Below are 24,224 nucleotides of genomic sequence, written 5' to 3' on the forward strand. Positions count from 1 at the left end.
TAATGCATGGAGCAATCGCAACATATAAGAATGACACTTCAATCGTTGATGAGATCGTACAAGAGAGTGAGTCTGCGTCACGGTGACGCTGTCGAGGAGAACTATGATGGGTGTGTCTAAGGGCACGAGATTATCGGATTCGCAGAGAGAAGTCTTCGTTCGAAGGGTGAGGGAAATTGACGTTACCGTTAATTGATCAATTTCCATATTGGTGGTTTGAAAGAGATGCTAGCCGCTCCTGGGGGCAAGTTGCTAGCGGGAAGCGTCATTCGTGGAAGGATAGATTTCTCTTATCTTCCCGTAGTTAGGACAAAGACTATTTGTCTATTTGAAGAACTTTGTATAACTGAAACATAAGATTTATAACGGGTCCTCGGTCGGATAAACATATACTGTGAAGATGCGTTGACATCTGGCAATCATCTTACCCGAAGGACAAAGTCTGCGTGTGGCGAGCCACAGGACAGAAACCGTTGAAATGTCAGGTGTCATGCACCGTCCCAACTATTTCTTTTAAGGAGAGCTATACAGTTACTTCCTGCCTTTGTTAGACAAAACGTTCATCCCTTGACGTCAGTTACGTTCGGCGACCAGTTGTCGCCTCGAGCCCTAGCTCACTATCATAAATCTCAAATAAATACAGTCAGATCGAATGAAAACAATTTCTTAATACGGCTATGGTGGAATCTAGATTACAGTATTAAGGGATCTTCCCAAAGTTCCGAAGGGAAGGTTCCGGTGTTCTTTCATCTCCGACATATATATATTTCGGGTGAACCTTAGGATTAGGGGTAGAGGTGTTCGATGCATCTTCGTTGGGGTTAGCCATTGGTGCGGTGTAACAATGATAGAGTTTATTGACACAAGTTAGAGGTATTACAGCGACGGTAGTTAATCACAATGTTTAGATACTCGCGGCACTATGACAATGTTCTCAAGTCCGATAACGAATCCGCGGTCAACGGGATGCCGAACTTTTATACTTCGTGAGTGTCTAAGTTATACTCTGGGTTACCGCAAGCACTACGTATGTGAGAATTACTTGGATCGTCGTTAAGGTCGTACGGAAGAGTGGCTCTCCATAACGGTGACGCTGTCGAGGAAAACTATGATGGGTGTGTCTAAGGGCACGAGATCATCGGATTCATGAAGAAAAGTCTTCGTTCGGAAAGTGAGGGAAATTGACGTTACTGTTAATTTGTCAATTTCCATGTTGGTGGTTAGGGAAGGGTACTAGCCGCCCTTAAGAGAATGTTGCTAGCGGGAGGCGCCGTTCGTAAGAAAAATAGATTTCTCCTATTTTTCCGTAGTTGGAACGAGGACTGTTTGTCGGTTTGAAGGACTTTAGTTAAATAAATCATAAGATTTATAGCGGGTTCTCGGGCTAGCTGAACATGTACTGTGGAGACGAGTCGACGTCTGGTAATCGTCTTACTCGAAGAATAGAGTCTGCGTGTGGCGAGTCACGGGACAGAAATCATTGAAATGATTACCGTCGTGCCCCGTCCCAAGTATTTCTTTTAAGAACAGCTATAGAGTTACTTCATGCCCTTGTTAGACAAAACGTTCATCCCTTGATCGCGGCTACGTTCGGAGACTTGTTGTCGCTTCGAGCCCGAGCTCACTATCATAAACCTCAAATAAATACAGTCAGATCGAATGACAACAATTTCTTAATGCGGCTATGGTGGAATCTAGATTACAGTACTAGGGCATCTTCCCAAAGTTCCAAAGGGAAGGTTCCGGTGTTCTTTCATCTCCGACATATATATATATATATATATATATATATATATATATATATATATATATATATATATATATATGAAGTCAGGATTATGGAGATGGGCGTTTAATGAATTTTCATTAAAATTAGCCATTGTCGTGATACAACGGAGAGTTTATTAGCACGGGCTCATTAACAAGATTTAGCACTCGTAGCACTAGTGATAATGACCTTAGGTTCGAAACGAATCCGCGGTCACGGGATGGTAAACGTATGTTCTTGCACAGTTCAAGTCTAACTCTTTGTTAACTAGATGTGAGGTATTCACTGGTTGTAAGGTGGCACTGTCATTCGTCGATGAGATCGTACGAAAGAATGACTCTCCGTCTCGACGATGTCGTCGAGGAAAACTATATTGGGTGGGTCTAAGGATATGAGATCCTCAGATTCGTCAAAGAAAGCTTTCGTTCCAAAGGAGAGGGAAATTAGCGCTGTTGCTAATTGGTCGATCTCCAAATCGGCGTTTTGAAAGAGATGCTGGCCGCCCTTGAGGGGAGGTTGTTGACGGGGGGCAACGCTCGTGGAAGATAGGTTTCTCCTATCTTCCCGTAGTTGCAACAAAGTCTATTTGACGGACTTCGCTTGACTAAATCTTAAGATCTATAGCGGGTCCTCACGTTAGCTAAACATACGCCACAAAGGCATGCCGACACCCGGCGATCATCTTACCCGGAGGACAAAATCTGCGTGTGGCGGGCCGCGGGATAGAAACTATTGAAGTATTTACTGCCACGTATCGCTACGACTATTTCTTTTAAGGAGAGGTATAGAGTTACTCTGTGCCTTTGTTAGATAAAACGTTCATCCCTTTGACCGCGGCTACGTTCGGCGACTGATTGTCGCCTCGAGCCCAAGCTCATGATCATAAATCTCGAATAATCGGTGCGGCATTTGTTTAATCTAAGTTACAGAGTTGCGGTATTCCCGCGAATCCAAGGAGGAGTTCCGGTGTTCTTTCATCTCCGACATATATATATATATATATATATATATGTCTATATATATGTATATCGTGCGACGGCAACCATTACAAACTATTGCGACTTGAAAATATGAAATTTTAGAAATAAATTCTGTCATTAACCAATCAAATTAGAATAACCTATTACAAATTATTGTGACTCTGAATATTCAAAATTTCGAAAGATAAATCCCGTCAGAAGCCATTCGAATTAAAATAAACCTTTGAGGTAGAAAATACTTATCTAGAAATATAATAAGATCAAAGCGAATAAAAACTTACGAAATGAGTATACATATATAAACATATAACAACCATTATAATCCAGTATACTTGAATAAAATTACTATAAATCTTGTATATCAAAATCGAATATTTATTCTCACCAATTCTAATCCTCTCCCGCGCTAGTATTCCTGCACATAGCAGGTTTGCCAAAACGAGGAAATTACTTGCCAGTTGCATTAAACGCTAGTTAACGCTACCCACATGTATTTAATTTATCGATAGAACTATTAAGAAAATACGACTGTTCGAGATCTCCGAAAAGGTAAGTAATAATAAAATATCTAATTGCAACAGTTCTTAGACTGCTTTTGATGGCAGCAACTACCATATCGATCGGAATTTTCAAATATAGATTTCAAATATTCAAATAGTATCGTTCAAATAAATAAATAAATTTAAAAAAGCGGTAAATTCGTTGAGACTTGATTTCGAATAGTTTTTCAAATTTTCGATTTAAATGACGAAAACGTAACACTATATAACGTTATACGTTATTACGTAATACTACAAAACGTCATACATTGTAGCACAATACTATATAACGTTATACCTTATACTGTAATGCTATATATCGTTATTCGTTATTGCGTAATATTAACGTTATACATAATAACGGAATACTAGAGAACGTCATCGGAATTCGTTCGGAATATCGATCGGAATTTTCAAATATAGATTTCAAATATTCAAATAGTATTGTTCAAATAAATAAATAAATTTAAAAAAGCGCTAAATTCGTCGAGATTATATTTCTAATATTTTTTCAAATTTTCGATCTAATTGACGAAAACGTAACAGAATATAGAAGAATAAAATCTTCGATGGCAGCGGTGGGATTCGTTCCACGGAGGACTAAAGTTGATACAAGCAGTGCGATACGCTCCACATAGGATTAAAGTTTTTACAATTATTGACAGAAAATATATATATGTCGGAGATGAAAGAATACTGGAACCTTCCCTTCGGAACTTTGGGAAGACCCCTAGTATCGTAATTTAGATTTCACCATAGCCGAATTAAGAAACTGTTGTCATTCGATTCGACTGTACTTATTTGAGATTTATGATAGTGAGCTCGGGCTCGAGGCGACAACCAGTCGCCGAACGTAGTCGCGGTCAAGGGATGAACGTTTTGTCTAACAAAGGCATGAAGTAACTCTATAGCTCTCCTTAAAAGAAATACTTAGGACGGGGCACGACGGTAAGCATTTCAACGATTTCTGTCCCGTGGCTCGCCACACGCAGACTCTATTCTTTGAGTAAGATGATTACCAGATGTCGACGCGTCTCCACAGTACATGTTCAGCTAGCCCGAGGACCTGCTATAAATCTTAAGGTCTGTTTAACTAAAGTCCTTCAAACCGACAAACAGTCCTCGTCCCAACTACGAGAAAATAGGAGAAATCTATTTTTCTCACCAACGACGCTTCCTCTTCTCGAAGTTTCTCTTAAGGGCGGCTAGCACCCTTCCCTAACCACCAACATGGAAATTGACCAATTAACAGTAACGCCAATTTCCCTCACTTTCCGAATGAAGGCTTTTCTCCACGAATCCGATGATTTCGTGCTCTTGGGCACACCCATCATAGTTTTCCTCGACAGCGTTACCGTGATGGAGAACCACTCTCCGGTACGATCTCAAAGACGATTCAAGTAACTCTCAGATACGTAGTGATTGCCTCGTGCATTAACATTGAGTACAACTTAGACGCTGAAGAAAAGTAGAGTTCGTCATCCCCTTGACCGCGTATTCGTTAGTGAGCCTAGGATCATTGTCATTAGCTTCTCGAGTATCTAATTATCGCGATTACTTGTCCAATTTCATCATAGTCATATTTGCACTAGTAAATATCTCCTCTATTGCATAATGATCACGTCTAGCGCCAATAGGGATTCGTTTCACGCCCTCAACCCTAACTCAAATCTTAACGCCAACCCGACATATATATGTATATATATAAGAAAACATGGCTGTTGCACGAGACCCACTGAATGAGGACGCGATCGCGGCGTTGTCAGAAAAATTCTAAGCGTGGGGTGAGAATTTTCGCGTACTAAATAGAGTGGAAGAAGATCTGCGTATAAGTAGGGAATCGAGAGAAACCGAAATTCCAACATCAACGCCAATAATTCCGCAAGAAATACAATTGATTGATAGTATTTCCCAACCAATTAAATTAAAAGATACGATCCAGTCAGTGCCAGTGTTCGATGGCCATCGACCGTCGGCATTTCAATTTTTAAGGGCGTGCGAACGAACCCGAAAGATGGTGCCAAGAGATCAAGAACCTCACTTAGTGAACTTATTCATGAATAAACTTCTCGGACATGCGATTCTTGCCGTAGAAGACAGTGTAGTGTTGACCTTGAGTGACTTCGGAAATAGGTTAAAAAATATGTTCGGTCCGGGAAAAACAGTTATCGAATATAAAGGAGAATTAGCAGCGGTGTGTCAAAAACCGGGAGAAGATATATTAGACTACGTAGACCGCGTTAGAAATCTGAGGATAGCAATAATGGACGGGGAAAGATGTGAAATCGGTACCGTACCAGCGGATGTTCAAGATACTATAGATTGGGATACGAGAGAAGCCTTCGTTAGGGGACTCCCGAACGAAGTATTTGTGCGAGTAAAATTAGCCGGATATCAATCTTTAGAAGATTTGCACCGCCGACGCAGAATCGTCCGAGCGTTCCAAGACTGTTGAAGTGGTCACCACTTCTAGGAAAACTCCACATCTGGTCTTTTTAGCTTTCTCAAGCGCTGAAGCCATCGACAGCATATAGACAAAAGAATAGCAGGGAGGCAGACCATAAACAGTAGACAGGCGACGTTGGCTTCGGGGTTTTCAGTTATAAGGTAACACTGCTAGCGTGCAGATCTGCTCAAATTGTATTCCTGTATTTCACTATTAAATCAAATATATATTTTGTATCTTACACTTTATCCATGCGTTTTTTTCTCTTTATATACCGAATAACCTCAACAAGGACAAAACCCTATAATATGTAACTATTGCAAGAAGCCTGGATATTTAGTAAGACACTGTTATAAATTTAAAGTAAGAGTAGATGCTGGGATAACTGTGTCTTACGCGTTGGGGAAGTCGGGAAACCAAACGAATCCTTCGAGGGGAGAGGGCGAACCTCGAAGGAGCAACGCTATAAATCGCTCAAGGGTACAAACTACAACGTGAAGACCGGCACTGACGGCAGGCAACCGAACGCAACAAACGACTCCCGCAAAACCGACGCCAAAACCGACGAACACTCCGGTAAAGCCATCGTCCAATCGCGTTCAAGGACAATCAAGAAATCTGGAGAATCAAGAACCGACGAAGAAAGAAAACCACGAGGAAGCAAACAAGAATCACCAAGTGTCGGACTCAGATTCGGACGACGATCTCTCCAGATTATTTCAATAAAAATAAACGAAACTCCAAGTACTCCTACCGCGAGAATAGTCTCCCCAGATTTAAAAACTAAGACAAATTTGCTATTAGACTCTGGATCAGAAATCAATATCATCAAGAAACTTGCCTTACCCGATTCAGCGATCATGAACGAGCAAGAAAAAATTGAAGTTCGAGGAATTACGGTAACGAGCCTGGTCACTCTAGGGCAGACAAAAATACAGGTTGCGGGCCATCCAGTTACTTTTCATGTAGTTGATGATTCCTTACTGATCGATCAAGACGGAATCTTAGGATCCGAATTTTTTGCAGGATGCAGAGCTCGTTTGGATTACGGGCAAAAACATATTAAGTGGAGAAATATTTATATTCCGTTCGATACAAGAGAAAAGATAATTGTGCCGAAACGAAGTTCGGTACCCTGTACTATAAATATTGCAAATCCGGAGGCAAATGAGGGATTCATCCCCGAAATCAAACCGATTAAGGGCGTCTATTTCGGAAACGCGGTTGTGGAACCTACGATAAGGGATGGGGTTATCTAAAAGTAATTAATGCCACATCAAGGGATTACGAATTTACCGTACCTACAATGGTAATTAAAAAATTTACAATCCCCACTTCGCTCTCTCATACTACGTGCAACGTTATTTCAGTATCTAAAGAAACTAGGTTCGACAAAATAGTGGAATTGTTGCGACTGAAACATTGATACGAAGAAGAAAAGAGGAACGTTGAAGCACTGATACAGAAAAATCAAGACAGATTTCATCTTCCAGGCGAGACGCTGAAAGGAACAGATATCTTACAGCATGAAATTATTACTACAGACGAGATACTGATTAACGTTAAACAGTACCGATACCCGCCCGTACATAGAGAAGAAATAAATCGTCAAATTCAAGAATTACTAGAAACGGACGTTGTGGAACCATCGACGTCTCCGTACAACTCTCCGTTATGGATCGTACTGAAGAAGCCGGATTCCCAAGGTAATAAACGATGGAGATTGATTATCGATTATAGAAAGTTAAACGACAAAACGATAGGCGATGTTTATCCGCTGTCTAACATTACCGAAATATTGGACCAGTTGGGAAGTGCAAAGTATTTCTCCACGTTCGACTTAGCATCTGGATTCCATCAGATCCGTCAGATCCGTGTCCACAAAACAGCATTCTTGACGCCGTATGGCCAAACGAATGCCTTTTGGACTGAAAAACGCACCAGCAACGTTCCAACGGTTGATGAATTTCATATTATCAGAATTGCAAGGAATAGAATTGTTTGTTTACTTAGACGATACAGTGATTTATTCCATATCCCTTCGTGAACATGAAATTAAATTCAACCAACTTATAGACAGATTACGGAAAGCTAAATTGCAATTGCAACCAGACAAGTGTGAATTCCTATGATATGAAGTGAAATATTTGGGACATGTGATCAGTAAAAATGGAGTTAAACCAGACCCGAAGAAACTCGAGTGAGTTTTAAATTTTCAATGGCCAAAGAAACCGAAGAATATTAAACAATTTCCGGGACTAGCTGGATATTACCAAAGATTCATACCTAATTTCTCCTAAGTTACGAAATCATTGACACAAAGGTAAAGGTAAATACTAAAGAAGGACGTTGCATTTAAGTGGACGGAAAGTCAAGAAGACGCGTTCAACGCTTTGAAAACGGCACTTACAACAGAACCCATCCTGCAATATCCAGACTTTTCTCAACCGTTCAATCTCACGACAGACGCATCCGGATACGCCATAGGCGGCGTACTAAGTCAAGGACCAATCAGAAAGGACCGCATACGCCTCGAGATTGCTAAACCCCGCAGAACAAAGCTACTTCACGATAGAAAAAGAATGTCTAGCAATAGTTTACAGCGCAATACACTTCCGACCGTATTTATATGGAAAAAGATTTACTATTATAACCTGTTGAAGTGGTCACCACTTCTAGGAAATCTCCACATTTCGTCTTTTTAGCTTTCTCAAGCGCTGAAGCCATCGACAGCATATAGACAAAAGAATAGCAGGGAGGCAGACCATAAACAGTAGACAGGCGACGTTGGCTTCGGGGTTTTCAGTTATAAGGTAACACTGCTAGCGTGCGGATCTGGACCAGCTCAAATTGTATTCCTGTATTTCACTATTAAATCAAATATATATTTTGTATCTTACACTTTATCCACGCGTTTTTCTCTCTTTATATACCGTGTTACGCCACTAGGCTTAACACAGGCTGTATTTTCTAACCGTCACTCGCGGCCCTACAATGTCTCAGTCAGATCGTCTTATCTGACCGCCGGATCATATACAATGTATCGACGAGCGCATAGCTGTCGCCAAGCAGCGAGTTCTCGAAACGTCGAATTTGGTCCGTTACGTTTTCCACGCAAGAACAGACATATGTGATCATAGGCGCAAACGGTGGCGTGACCTAAGTATAGTGGGGGTCGTCTTAAAGATGAAACAAGGAAATCATCTAAAGTCGATCAGTTCCTTGTGACGCGTCGAACGTTACACATTGAGTCAAAGATCTAACATTAAGTCTCATACCGTGCTACTCTATTATTGCAGCGTGATAAGTTCTTAAGTGTTTATATCTATTTATTCGTGTATATTAATTGTTGGAAATATAAATTTTAACTCTGTGATCCACAGTGTTATCATACCTGAATCACCCCTATTATCTTAATCGAAATACGGGGATCGAACTATTCGTGGTGTCGATCATTCTGATCGTAACGGGAATTTACGACTCCCGTTGGCGCGTATTCTAACGACCGCGTCTCCCCGCGATAGCTCGAAAATACATGGTCCTTCGAGCCGGATCACGTACCATCAAAGAAGTGCACTGACCAGTGACTATACAGTGTCACGTGAAATCCACATTCCAACACCTTAGTCAACTGACCAAAGGAGCCGCCACCGGAGAGGAACACCTCCTTCGTTCAGCATCTACACGAGCCCACGCCACACTGTAGCGAGTAAAAACCGACTCTCAGACCAACGCCCATTTGATCCAGGTAAGATCGTTCCTACCATTAAAATCAAATATGGCTCAACCTGACTCGATCAGCACATTGAGGCGGAGACGAAGCGGCCTCGCCAACCGCTTTACAATCACGAAACGCCAACTCGATGAATACGAAGAGTCTGGGCAAGTAAACAACGGCTACTTAGTATCTTGCCGCAATTCGTTCGACGAGTATTGGAGGAGATTAAGCGCGGTTCAAGACGAGCTAGAAGTGTTAGATCAGGGGGAAATTGCTTGTAGAGCCTCTTTGTTGCAAGAGTATCTGGAGATTAACACACGACTCATAGATCTCTTTGACCAAATACCAGCAACAACCCCCTCGACAACAAAAACACGCGACTCATGCGTGAACCCTGAGCCGACACCAATCACTTTACCAGAGGTCAGCTTGCCTCAGTTCGACGGTGCCTTCGAGAACTGGACCTATTCCTATGACACGTTCTCATCCACAGTGGGCCGCAATGAACATTTGACCGAAGTGCAAAAAGTCCAACACGAGTCGACGCATCAAGTCGAAGCTGTCCAACTCGAGATAGAATTATTAGACTCGGATGGACAATCGCGCGATCTCGAAATCAGAGAGCAATATGAAGATATATACGAGCGGCTAAGACGTAACCAACGTGTCGCACGGCAAGCCCCGTCATCGAGACCGAGAACCAGTGAATCCGCCGCTGCTATCAAATCGCCACGAAGTGTCTTCATTCAGCCAACCTCTCACGATCCACTGGACCGGAAGGAAGTGAATCCCGTCCAGGACAACAGGAATCAAACTCCGCCGACGGGGAACACCACTTTACATGTTACACCTGACATGGACATCATAGCAGAGAATCTTTCTCCGGGCCCTAAAGTGAAGAATTCTCCATCGCCATGGCCGCGAGGAGCCACGCCTGCGAGTGACCCAGATCGAGATAATCTCCACGCTGTTACTACTATGACTAATCATTTAATTGTCGGTAGTTTTCAGAACGCGCCAGCTGATCTCAACACTCGTCCACTAAGCCCACAGATCACTACGTCGGACAAATCGCTGATTTGGTCTTTTGCGGATTGTTGGACTACGCCGGTACAACTACCAGCCATCAGCGAGAAGGCGCAATCCGATGGGGTCAACGGGGGGAGCCTCATCCCTCAATCAACCATGACCTCCTCCACGTTTCCACAGCCGAAACAAGAACGAGGATGTCCAAATGATATGCAATACTTTCACGGGTCTGATGTTGCAGAAATACCATATAAGAAAGGCGAAACCTGCTCAAGGTCTTACCATGAAACAACCTACGATACGTGGGACAAGACAACTCAATTGGGCCAGAACATCGGGGGGAGCTCAGGTCCCCAATCAAACACAAAACTCTGCGACGTGTTTGAATCTGTACCATGCATCATCGGAGTTTCATTCAATGACACCTCGTGGGCCGAGGTGTTCCACAATACTTCATGGGCCAAGCTGTTTCACGACGCGTCCTGGATCGTGAATTTCATCGCGCCCTCCGCGCGACGTCGAACCAGAATCCAGGACAGACGAATACCCTCAGCGCACCGGCCTTTCGGCCGTATCATGAAATTCCTCCTGGCGACCACGACATCTTCTGGACGGCCACAGTCCACACGGTAGCAACAATCAACAAGAAGGCGGATCGAAGATTTAATTAACTCTACCTCTACAGAATTTTGATCGGTACCCTCTCAACGGGGGGAGGATGTTACGCCACTAGGCTTAACACAGGCTGTATTTTCTAACCGTCACTCGCGGCCCTACAATGTCTCAGTCAGATCGTCTTATCTGACCGCCGGATCATATACAATGTATCGACGAGCGCATAGCTGTCGCCAAGCAGCGAGTTCTCGAAACGTCGAATTTGGTCCGTTACGTTTTCCACGCAAGAACAGACATATGTGATCATAGGCGCAAACGGTGGCGTGACCTAAGTATAGTGGGGGTCGTCTTAAAGATGAAACAAGGAAATCATCTAAAGTCGATCAGTTCCTTGTGACGCGTCGAACGTTACACATTGAGTCAAAGATCTAACATTAAGTCTCATACCGTGCTACTCTATTATTGCAGCGTGATAAGTTCTTAAGTGTTTATATCTATTTATTCGTGTATATTAATTGTTGGAAATATAAATTTTAACTCTGTGATCCACAGTGTTATCATACCTGAATCACCCCTATTATCTTAATCGAAATACGGGGATCGAACTATTCGTGGTGTCGATCATTCTGATCGTAACGGGAATTTACGACTCCCGTTGGCGCGTATTCTAACGACCGCGTCTCCCCGCGATAGCTCGAAAATATACCGAATAACCTCAACATAACCGATTATAAACCTTTGGTGTGGATATATTCTGTAAAAGATCCTACCTCAAGTATCTGGAAGTGAAACTTAAAGTTGTCGGATTTTGAATTTGACATTCGATATAAAGAAGCCAGAGCAAACGCTAATGCGGACGCGTTATCTAGAAATCCCCCGGAGGTATGTTTACCAATCAGGAAACGAGAAGAAAATTCACCGGTTCGTCGTCCACTCCTAAAAAGATTTAAATTAAACACGTCAACCGAGGATTCTCCCATATTTGAAGCTATGCCTCGCCTCCCTTAATCCCATGATCCAGGAAATTAGAGAAGAGCAGTCATTCGAGAATACCTTCCTACACAAGAGTTGCCACGACAACGGGAAGAAAGGACCAAGCCCACAGTACGTACAGAATTGAAGATCTTAGAAACAAGAGATTCGATAGTGAATGTAAACGACCATAAAATGATTTTTATCGATACAAAAGGAAATCCGGTGGACAGAGGAGCCTCAGAAATAAAGGAAGCAAGGAAACTACCGCATTATGAGTTTATTATACTACCGCATTATAAAGTTTGAAAGAGCAAGATTATATCAAGACTCGGGAAAACAAATAATATCTTTACCCGTGAAAGAAAACAGAAACGTTCCAATAACAGCGGAAAATTTGTTGAACTCGTTAAAGTCCTTGCTGGACGTGGTAAACGAAAAGCTATTTACATCCTTCGGTATCAATAAAGGAAATTTAGATGAGCTACCATGGCGACACATAATCAAGAAATTGAAGGAAGTATTCCTAGCAAAAACAATACACATTACCATTTGCACCGGGGAAGTAACCACCCCACTAGTGGAAGCGCGAACTAAGGAGTAACGAAAACCTACCAAAGAATACGACATTATTATTGGGAAAACATGAAAAAAGAAATCCAGGAGTACGTAAGAATGCCAATGTAAAGAATGCCAAGTGAAGAAGTTAACTAGAAAAAAAACGAAGCAATCAATGGTACTCACTGATACAACGGGTAAAGCTATCGACAAAATCAGTATGCATATCATCGGTCCATTACCAAAGACACAAAGGGAAAACAAATATATATTAACGATTCAAGATTTATTAACGAAGTACTCGCTCGGGATTCCGATCAATGGAATCACTTCGGCCGAAATAGCAGACGTTTTTATTAAGCAATTCATTTGTCGATTCGGTTCACCAAGAGCGATCTTAACCGATCAGGGAACGAACTTTACATCTTCCTTAATAAAGAAGGTAGCAAAGAGATTTCGGATAAAAAGATACACCATGACAGCATATCATCCACGAAGCAACGGCTCTATCGAAAGCTTACACCACGTGTTAACGGAATATCTCAAGTTATATATCGAAAATTCCAAAGATTGTGACGAATGGGTGGAATTAGCAATGTTTTCTTATAATACCTCTGTACACGAAGGAACGTAATTCTCCCCGCACGAATTAGTCTTTGGGCACTTGGCCAGAGAACCCACTAGTGAAATAATAATCAAAGAAGACATGGAACAAACATACTCAGAATACCTCAGAAATCTGTTCGATAAAATCAACACTGTGCAGCAAATGGCAAGAGAAAATTTGGTGAAATTCAAGTTAAAATCAAAAGAATACTAGGATAGACGAATCAACCCGCAAAATTTCAAAATAGGAAACCTAGTATATATATTAAAGGAACCTAGAGGAGGAAAATATTCCGATCAATATTCAGGACCGCATAAAGTGTTAGAAATTTTAGAAAATCAAAACGTCATGATTGAAGTGAAAGGGATTCCGCGAACAGTGCACTTAAACAAGTTAAAACTAGCGTATAACCGGAATAAACAATAAACCAAACGATTTCAAAAGGCAACGCAGTGCAGTAAGGTATAGTGTAGTGCTGCTTGTCGAATAATGCGGATAGTGGAAACCTAAAAGAAAAAGGAAAATTACTATGTGTGTTCTAACCATTATTCAAATATAAAACGTGTTAATTCAATAAAATGATTAAAAACAGTGAAAGTGAACGGTACCTTGTGAAAAATTAATCATTGTAAAAGGAAGTGTATACGCAAAGACAGGTCATAAGTCCACATTTGTAGAACATAACATACGACAACCGGCTGAAACAAATGGATAAATTAACCTCAATTGTCTTGATACAAAATATAATACTACTATGATACAATATATAATACTACTAACACTACTAGTAACAATATTGTGGTTAAACCAAAGGGAGTGTGACACTGCTTGTCGAATAGTGCAGATAGTGGAAACCTAAAAAGCAAAAGGTAGATTACTATTTGTGTTCTAACCATTATTTAAATGTAAAACGTGTTAATTCAATAAAATAATTAAAGGCAGTGAAATTGAAGCGTACCTAGTGCACGATTAATCATAGTAGAAGGAAGTGTACATGCAGAAATTCCGCAGAGACAAATTATGGATCCACTCCGTAGAACATAGTATACGATTGTGAGCTGAAATGAATGAAAAAACTAACCTCAATTGCCTTGACATATATGAGAGAAAATAATATTATTAAAAATTTACAACAATATTACAATTAAACTAAAAGATGCACGATAACAGTCTGTTGAGAATTGTGGATCTTGATGGCCGAAATATTGTTATGGAAACATTAAATTTACACTTGGCATTAATATTAACGTAGACACATATTTATTTTATAAACGATTTCTAGAATATTCATCGATACACACTTGCACGCGTCTCAGCACTTTCTTCCATACCCGACCTTTTATCGACTGTTAACCGGCTGAACTGTTTACATTCGTCTGTTTTTCAGTCGTCGCACACACACATATCTCCACACACTGATATCAAAATACAAATATCTCTACTACGCATTTAACATAGTCCAGCACAAAAATTATGCATATCTCAATACACCTCCTAAATTTTGTGCTGCATATTCATTTCCTTTTATGAAAATTAAACCATTTTTAAAAGTAATCTAAAATTTTCAAATTTCTTTCTCCCTAGAGCCTTCGTTAAAATATTAGCTACATTGTTTTCTGAATCTACTTTTATAATGTCAATCTCTTTATTTTCGTAACTTTCATTTACAAAATGGAAATGAACTTCAATGTACTTAGAATCTTTTGTCAACTTTCTAAATTTTGATATCGCAATCGCTCCAGAATTATCTTCGTAATTTTTTATTGGTCCCTCGATCATTATTTTGAAATTTTTCAATAATTTCTGTACAAATTATATTCCACTCACTGCTTCTGACAAAGTACATACTCGGCGGCTGTTGATGATTTTGTCACGCTGTTTTGCTTTCTCGATTTCCAGTAAATTGCGTTTCCGAAAAATCTTATGATAAATCCCGTAGTGGATTTTCTATCTATTTTATCTCTAGCCCAATCAGCGTCAACAAAACAATCAATGACTTCAGCGTTCAAATTTCTTTCATAAGTCAATCTTAATTTTCTGGTTAAATATAAGTATTTCAAAATTCTCAATGCATATTTATAATGGGTCCCGTCGTAACTGTTTTGAAATCGACTTAAATAGTTTACACTATAGCTAACGTCTAATCTTGTTCCAGTATTAATATATCATAAAGCTCCTATGAGGTTTCTATATCTTATATCGTCTGAAGCTGATTGTGCGAGTTCTAAATTTAAGTTTTGTTCCATTGGTGTAAAATATAGTTTACTATTTTCTATATTATATCGTTTCGCTAATGACTCTATATAACTATTTTGATCTAATTTTATCTCACATTTCTTATGATCGTATTCAATGTTTATTCTTAAGTAAGTCTTTCCTTCACCTAAGTCCTTCATCGCAAATTTGTTTGACAATTTATTTTTAATTTCATCGATTTTTCTTTTGTTTTTTCCACATATTAATAAGTCATCTATTAATAGAATTAAGCATATAACATCATCTCATACTTCATATACAGACAATAATCACTCTCACTTCTTTGAAAACCTAATTTTTTTATATACTCGTCGAAACATTCATACCAAACTCTTGAACTTTCACGCAATCCATATAACGCCTTTGATAGTTTACATACCTTCCCGCTTTTATCGTCATAACCCACACGTTGTTTTACAAATACTTCCGATTTTATAGTTCCGTTTAGGAATGCTGTTTCTACATCCATTTGCATAATCATCAAACCATATTGACAACAATAAGATAGTAATAACTTCAGCGTTTGCATTTTTGCCACTGGAGAGTATAAATCTTCCAGTACTTCCTTTGTTGGAAGCCTCGAACTAGTCGCGCTTTCTTACGATTGTCAGATTTATTCGAATATACCCATTTTAGATCTAATACCTTTTTATCTTTTGGTTTCTCTACTAATTGCCAGGTTTTATTTTTGACTAAACTATTCATTTCTCGATCCATTGCTTCTTTCCATGATCTGCTGTCATCTCCACTTAAAGCTTCTTCATATGTTTGAGGACTATCTCCGTTAACTACATTCACATAAATGAAATATGAGCTCGTTTAGTCATATCTTTGAGATTTCTTTGTTTCCCGTCCTGACCTTCTCAAATTATTTTCTATGTCCTCAAGTTTTTCTTCTGATTCTTAAATTTCTTAAACTTAAATTTCTCTCCTTTTTTATTACAACCTGCTCGACCTTTTCGTCACTTGTTTCACTTGCATGAATTTCGTTTATATCCGAATGTTCGTCAAAATCCTTTTCCGTTTCGTTATTTGATTCATCCTTTCCTTGAAATCCTACTAAATTATCATTTTCACCTATAAATTCTACGTGTCTTGCAATTATAATTTTATTACTATCTAAGATCCTATATCCAACATTCTCATAACCTAAAAGTATTTCATAGCATTGTCCCATTTCGAATTTCTTTTAATTTCAAGTATTCTTACGAAAACTCTACTTCCGTAGAATCTTAAATTATTTATATTCGGTTTCCTTCTTAACAATATTTCGATTGGTGTTTTATTTTCATATGTTTTCATAATGGTTCTATTTTTTAAGTACGCCGCGGTTGTAACTATTTCCGGCCAATATTTGATATTTAGTTTTGAATCATGTAATAAGCATCTAGCGGAATTCATGATTGTTCTATTATAGGGCCCAGCTGTTCCATTTAACTCATGAACATAAGGCGGGCATGGTTCTAGGAGAATTCCCTTTTCCCTAATAAGATTGTACTTGTTTTTGTTCATATATTCTTTTCCATTATCGCATCTTAGTCTCTTTATCTTCTTACCAGTAAGATTTTCAACTTTGTTTATATAATCAAGGAAACAATAGTAAACCTCTTTCGATTTCAAAGTATAAATCAATGCACACTTACTGTAATCGTCTATAAATGTTAAGAAATATTTATTAGGTCATCCCATAAGTTCGTTCCGTTTTTCGAGCGGTTATATATGTTAAGATTGTTTATATACCTTTCAGTTTCATGAAAAAATGTAATCCCCCTCTCGTTGTACAACTTCTTCCCATTTTTCAAGTGCATTGGTCCCATATCGCCGTATGTTTATAAATCGACACATGAAATGTATACACAAAAGTCGGCACGAACTTATGGGATGACCTAATAGATCCATCAAACCCGTTATTTTTATGAGGTCCATTTAAATCAGTATGTACTAATTTTAAAATTTCGCGTGCTCTACTACGATTATTCTGGAAGGGTACACTGTGCATTTTATTTTGGATACATGTACCACATTTTAATTGTACTTGCTAAAATTTTTCTGGTATTCCCTCAACTAATTTTTTCTTACACATCGTATTTAAATAATTAAAGTTTACACGTCCTAGGATCCTGTGAAATTTTTCCTTATTCGTCATTTCTTCTACATTTTTAGCGTGAGATTCTTGCCCTTCAATGTAACTACTTATTTTATATAAACCATGATCTTTGAATGCGATCCCTATCAACTTTCTGTATTTATTATAGATCTTTGAAGTATTTCCTGCTGAGACTATCTTATTTTTATTCGTTACTCTCGCATAGCTAACCAAGTTATTATCCATTTCTTTCACGTAAAATACATCGGACATTATAATTTTAACCCTTCTTTTGTTTACTTCAAAGTAAGTTAAAATTTTTCCAACTTTTGTTCCTTTTAAAGTTCTACCGTCTCCTACTCTTACATTTATCGGGTTTTTTAAGTTTTCGTATTCAATAAAACAAGCCGACTCCTGCTCGGGCAGCAGAGGAGGACGGACGTGTTTAGAGGGTCGTGCTCTCCAGGTATAAGTGAATAGGGAAAAAGTGCTTCAAAGTAATAGTGCTGCAAAGTGATAATGAGGAGGAAATAAAAGAGCAATGCAGATACCAACAATAAACATAGCAACAAAGGGAGAAACATATAAAAAACAAACAAATTAACATGGATACAGAAGAAACAAAAGAGCAGCGGGGACAGGAAGAGAGCAATCCAGGTTATGAAAGATACTATCAGGACGAAAGCTGGAAGCTAGCGAAGGCTAGCAAAAAACGCAAAACAATTCCAGACATAAGTGCCGTAGGAAACCCAGTTACAGAAAAGCAGCGATGGTTGCAAGAATTACCATTAAGCAACTCCTTCAGCTCACTAACAGAAGAAACAGACGCTGAGCCCACAAATAAAACCACAATTCAAACAAATCATATTACAAAACCACCACTAATTTTTGTTGAGGCCCAAATAATAGACCCGCTCATCGATCTACTAAATAATTTAGACGAGAAAAACAACTACACAATAAAGCAAACAAAACTGGAACAAGTAAAAATTCAAACAAACACCCTAGAAACATATAGGAAAGTTATAAAAGCATCAAAAGAAGAAAATGCTATTTACCACACGTATCAGCTAAAAACTGAAAGAAGCTATAAAATCGTCATAAGAGGATTGCATCCTAAAACGAACATACATAAACTAAGCGATGAGTTAGCAAAAATTGGTGATCAAACAAGAACAATAAACAATATAACAAGATTCGACACGAAGCAACCATTACCACTATTCTTAATAGAACTGGAAACCAGAAACAACAACAAGGAAATATATGATATCAAACAAATACTAAGCACAATAGTAACAGTGAAACCACCACGACACAAAAAAGATATACCTCAATGCATGCGGTGTCAACAATACGGACACATTAAAAATTATTGCAACAGAAGCCCAGCTTGCGTCAAGTGCGCAAAAAACCACTTAACTATACACTGCCCATATTCTAGAAAAATAGAAGAAGTTAAATGCTATAACTGTAACGGAAACCACCCAGCCAGCTATAAAGGATGTGAAGTCAGAAAACAATTACAACGTAAACTCTTCCCGCCCCTACGAAGCAGAATAATCACTAACACACAAGCCCAACAGGACAGCACAAAACCCGAAATAATACCAAATACAGAGCAAGCAATAAACACCAAACCCATCAGCACCAACACCATTGGTAGTCTAAGCTACGCTCAAGTAACCAGCCAATCGACGCACACAGACAACCAATACCACAGCAATAGTAACAATGACACTGCAGAAATCAAAGAACTGCTCAAACAATCCATAAAGAACACCGAAATGCTAACCAGGACAATAAGCGAACAAAACGCAGTACTCAGACAGCAAACCCAACAAATCACAGTCATGCTACAACTACATACAAACGTGCTAAGCAAAAAATAAAAACGAACACTCTAAAAATAGCAGCCTGGAACTCAAACGGCCTACAACAACGGGCCCTCGAAATTAAAACGTTCATATACAATAACAATATAGACATACTACTTCTCTCAGAAACACACTTCACTAAAAAAAGTTACATGAAAATATCATACTACACCATATATGATACCAAACACTCCTCAGGAGGGGTGCAAGCTCACGGAGGGACAGCAGTGATAGTCAGAAACGATATCAAACATTATCTACACAGCCAAGTTAACAAAGAATATTTACAAGCAACCACCGTTACAGTTCAAACTAGCAGTAACTACTTCCAGTTGTCAGCAGTATATGTGCCTCCGCGACACAAAATAACATCACAAATGTGGGAAGAATACTTCCAGGACCTAGGGGACAAGTACATCGCAGCGGGAGACTACAACTCAAAGCACACGCTATGGGGGTCAAGCAACACTACACTTCGAGACAAAACACTGGAAAAATAAATTAGAAATAATAACCTCAATATATTATCTACAGGAACACCGACACATTGGCCGACTGACCTGAACAAAAAACCAGATCTTCTGGATTTTGCAGTTACAAGGGGATTAAACACAAATATACTAAAAATAACACCCAATCTCGAGCTCAACTCCGATCATACACCCATAATAATTGAATACAGAAACAAACCAATACACTATAGCAAACCAGAAACACTATGCAATAAAACTACCAAATGGCAAACTTTCAAAGAAATAATAGAAAGCAAAATAAACTGCAACATCCCGTTGAAAACTCCTGAACACATAGAAGAGGCAGTAGCAACATTGACAGCAACTATTCAAGAAGCAGCAAGGACAGCCACTACACCCAAATCAACGAGCAGACAAACAATAACAATCCCGCAAGAAATACTCGACAAAATTAGAGAAAAAAGAAAAGCAAAAGTAAAATGGAAAAAATACAGAACTCGAGAAAACAAAAAACACTTAAACAAACTTGGAAAGGAAATAAAAAACAAAATAAAGGAGCACAACAATAACGAATTCGCAAAGTTCATAGGGACACTCTCCACATACGGGAACACCAACTACTCACTATGGAAAGCCACGAAAAAAATAAGGAAGCCAATAATACCCGTCCCAGCAATCAGAAAAGCAGATAATACATGGGCAAGAAGCAACGAAGAACAAGCTGAAGAATTCTCCAACCACCTCCTCAACACATTCGCACCACACATTATCAACAACAGCAACCTCAAAAGTCATAAGGAGGAGGATCCGCAAACCACTATTACCACAACCGACAAGGAATACACCATACCTAAAACATCAGCACAAGAAATTAGAAACATAATTGATAAAACAAAAAACAACAAAGCACCAGGAATCGACCTAATCAATCGTAAAATCTTGAAAAACCTTCCGCCAAAAGCAATAAGACTAATGACAATAATATTCAATGCAATTCTAAGAATTCAATACTTCCCCAAACCATGGAAATTAGCACAGATCAAAATGTTACATAAACCAGGCAAAGACCCGCACCAAACTGCATCTTACAGACCAATATGACTGCTTCCAGTATTTTCCAAAATACTGGAAAAAATAATATATTTCCGGATAAAAACAATGATAGAGACAAAAAAACTAATACCGGATCACCAATTTGGTTTCAGAAACAAACACTCCACGATAGAGTAAATGCACAGGCTTATAAACGAAATAATAGTAGCACTAGAAAACAAGGAATACTGCACAGCCCTCTTTATAGACATAGAGAAAGCATTCGATAAAATTAACCATGAAAGTCTACTACAAACAATCAGGAAACAATTCCCGGAACAAATACACCAATTAATAAAATCCTACCTAAGCAGCAGAACCTTCGTAATAAAAATCAAGGACACACATTCTCAAGTTAAAGACATCAAGGCCGGGGTACCACAAGGAAGCGTCCTAGGTCCAATACTATACACATTATACACGGCGAACATACCAACAACTACCAACAGCACAGTATTGACATTCGCGGACGACACAGCTATACTAGTCAGGCATACTAACCCAGAAACGGCAGTCAAAATACTACAAGAACATATCATAAAAATAGAAAATTGGCTACAAGAAAAACAAATAAAAGCAAACCCCAATAAATGCAACCATATTACATTCACGCTACGAAAAAAGATACCACCAAACATCCTAATGAACGGCACGCATATAACACAAACAAAGCATGTCAAATACCTAGGACTCCACTTAGATACACAACTCACATGGAAACTACATATCAAATCAATAGTAGAAAAAATACAGAAAACAGGGAGACAAATGCATTGGCTAACAAGCCGAAAATCCAAATTAAGCATAGAAAATAAATTAAAAATATATAAAACGATCATAAAACCAATCTGGACGTACGGAATACCATTATGGGGGACGGCAGCAATGAGCCATATAAACAAAATAGAGGTAATACAGGCTAAAATCCTTAGAACAATAGTAAACGGACCTTGGTACGTCAGAAACGAAGACATACGGAGGGACCTGGGAATCCCAACGGTCAAGGAAGAAATTAGCTGATATTCAGAAAAATACAAATCAAGAATAGCAACACACCCAAACCGGCTAGCTGCGGAAACGTACAAAACCATAAACATGGACAGAAGACTAAAAAGGAAGCACCCAGCAGACCTTATAAAGGACATAACCTAGCAAACACGAGGATGGTACCCCGCTGGGGGTAGCCACCAACATGCTAATTTAACTGTTAAAAAATTCCATCAAATGTCCAAATTGGACAAATTGTGAATTTCAATAAATAAATAAAAAAAAAATATAAGAGTCATCATTTATAATGTGATCTGAACATCCACTATCCAATATCTAATCTATTTTTCGCATATCGCTGGTATATAATGTGATAGTATCCTTACTATTATCGCGCTCTACTCGCGTTAGGAAGGAGGCAATTCCTTGGTCGTCGTAGTCCTCGTTGTTTGAATAATTTGCGTCGTGTTGACTTGCCCCGTTGTAGCGTTGTTGCCAACCTCTGCTTCGACCTTGTTGACCAAATCCACGCTGACCATATCCTCGTCCTCTTTGGCCAGAAGCTCGTCCGCCACAACCCCTATTCTGCTGCGGCTGATACGCACTTCCTTGCCATTGCGCTCCTCCATTGTTTGCGTCATTGTTTCTGCCTCTGCACGTGTTTGTGCAATTTCTTACCATGTGGCCGCACTTTCCACAGTCATGGCACTTTATGTCTCTTTTCTCAACTTTGAAAACATTTGACCTTTTCGTCTCGCCACGCGTTTCCCACATTGTAATTTTATTTTTTAAAAACTCACAAGTTCGATCACCTTTTTTCAATGAGTCGATTAAGTCACCAACATAGATCAATGATTCTGGTAGTGTTTTCAGCATGTAATCGAGTTTTTCACGTTCACTTACGTTTGCACCAGCACCCTTTAATTCATTTATCGTTTTCTCAAATTCCGTGAAAAATGTACTTGATTCCTCAAAGTCTTTCAAACTCATCATGCCGAGTCTACGTCTTATACAAGGTTGCAATGCTGTTGATTCCTTCATATACATCTCATCAAATTTTTTCATTATTATGTAAGCAGTGTCTTGATCACCAACAAATTCTAATTGCTTATTTGTTATACTACAATAGATGTAGTTCATCGTCCATTGATTTTTTTCATTCCAGTTATCTTTCGCATCCGTGTCCATTTTCTTTCGTGTAGCCGGTTCGTAACATTTTTTACTCTTTAAATACATTAATATTCTTTTCTTCCACGCTTTGTAATCACGTCCATCGAATACATGAATTTTAATTTCATCGTCCAATGGCATCTTGATTCGTCTTTTTATCTTTACCCTTTTTTCAAAAACAGTTCTCCTCACTATACAGATTCCTTTTATCTGCTCCGCCAACAGCTTTTTTATCTCCTCAGAACTTATTTCCAATTTTTTCAAAATCAACCTTTTTTATATATCCACTCCCGATTACACGTGGTCCCATAACTTTAAATCTCGTCAACCACGATTTGTGCTACCATGTTGAGAATTGTAGATCTTGATGGTCGAAATATTGTTATGGAAACATTAAATTTACATTTGGCATTAATATTAACGCAGACACATATTTATTTTATAAACGATTTCTAGAATATTCATCGATACACACTTGCACGCGTCGCAGCACTTTCTTCCATACTCGACCTTTTATCGACTGTTAACCGACTGAACTGTTTACATTCGTCTGTTTGGGCCGAGTGGACCAACCTGCTCGCAGGATCACGGTCAACTGGCTTTAACGCGCGTAGCTGGCTACACCACCGAGGTTCTAGCTGATTGGAAAGTATTTGATACTTAATGTGGCAATGTCTATCATAGGAAGTATTCTAATTAGCCTCTTGATATATTATACGTTATTATACATTATATATTATAATTATAATTAACTATAAATTATTAATCGCTAATATACAAAATGCGATAAACAAAATAGTTAATTCCATTTATTTGAAGTTTTATTGTATTCTATTTACTATGTGTATGTGTGCACTGTCTTTATAGCATAAATTAATATGTTTATCTTTATTGATTTTTCCCTTATGCTTGGAGAAAAGATTAGATATAGTCTTTAAAAAATTTGCTATATCTTTTCTTTTCAAATCGTTTCTTGGTTTCTTGTGAGCATTCTTTCAATCAAAGTAGTAAGGGGACTTATACATTTTCCTCCACTTTCTTCTTTTTATAA

General features: G+C 38.8%; 1 protein-coding gene and 2 long non-coding RNA genes across 4 annotated transcripts; 1 reads left to right on the forward strand and 2 right to left on the reverse strand.

Moving 5' to 3' along the window:
• Positions 1-4,613: 4,613 nt before the first annotated feature.
• LOC126926714 (uncharacterized) lies at positions 4,614-12,089 on the reverse strand. The gene is made up of 2 exons (XR_007714805.1): positions 11,810-12,089; positions 4,614-6,016 (listed from the first exon to the last, which is right to left on the reverse strand). It is a non-coding gene; the product is annotated as an uncharacterized LOC126926714 (long non-coding RNA).
• On the forward strand, positions 5,746-8,639 carry LOC126926699 (uncharacterized). The gene is made up of 2 exons (XR_007714789.1): positions 5,746-5,894; positions 8,547-8,639. It is a non-coding gene; the product is annotated as an uncharacterized LOC126926699 (long non-coding RNA).
• A 6-nt stretch (positions 12,090-12,095) lies between the features above and the next one.
• Positions 12,096-23,756, reverse strand: LOC126926630 (uncharacterized). 2 transcript variants are annotated; one of them, XR_007714691.1, is made up of 5 exons: positions 14,375-16,454; positions 14,191-14,290; positions 14,013-14,087; positions 13,841-13,930; positions 12,096-13,738 (listed from the first exon to the last, which is right to left on the reverse strand). XR_007714691.1 is itself a non-coding variant. In XM_050743049.1 (5 exons), the coding sequence occupies exons 1-2, from the start codon at positions 23,312-23,314 to the stop codon at positions 14,202-14,204; spliced, it is 1,014 nt and encodes a 337-aa protein (XP_050599006.1). In that variant the 5' UTR covers positions 23,315-23,756; the 3' UTR covers positions 12,096-13,738; positions 13,841-13,930; positions 14,013-14,087; positions 14,191-14,201. The 2 variants fall into 2 exon arrangements, 1 of the variants encoding a protein (XP_050599006.1); XM_050743049.1 differs by lacking the exon at positions 14,375-16,454 and adding an exon at positions 22,390-23,756.
• Positions 23,757-24,224: the final 468 nt, after the last annotated feature.

This window comes from Bombus affinis, chromosome 18, assembly GCF_024516045.1.
Source record: "Bombus affinis isolate iyBomAffi1 chromosome 18, iyBomAffi1.2, whole genome shotgun sequence".
Taxonomy (NCBI): domain Eukaryota; kingdom Metazoa; phylum Arthropoda; class Insecta; order Hymenoptera; family Apidae; genus Bombus; species Bombus affinis.

Coding starts and splice junctions, on each gene's coding strand:
- LOC126926630 (XM_050743049.1), bottom strand. CDS start 23,314: ATGCCATTGGACGATGAAATTAAAATTCATGTATTCGATGGACGTGAT. Junction 14,291..22,389: donor GCGAGTAGAGCGCGATAATA/GTAAGGATACTA, acceptor CATTCATTTCAG/CTCACAATCGTATACTATGT.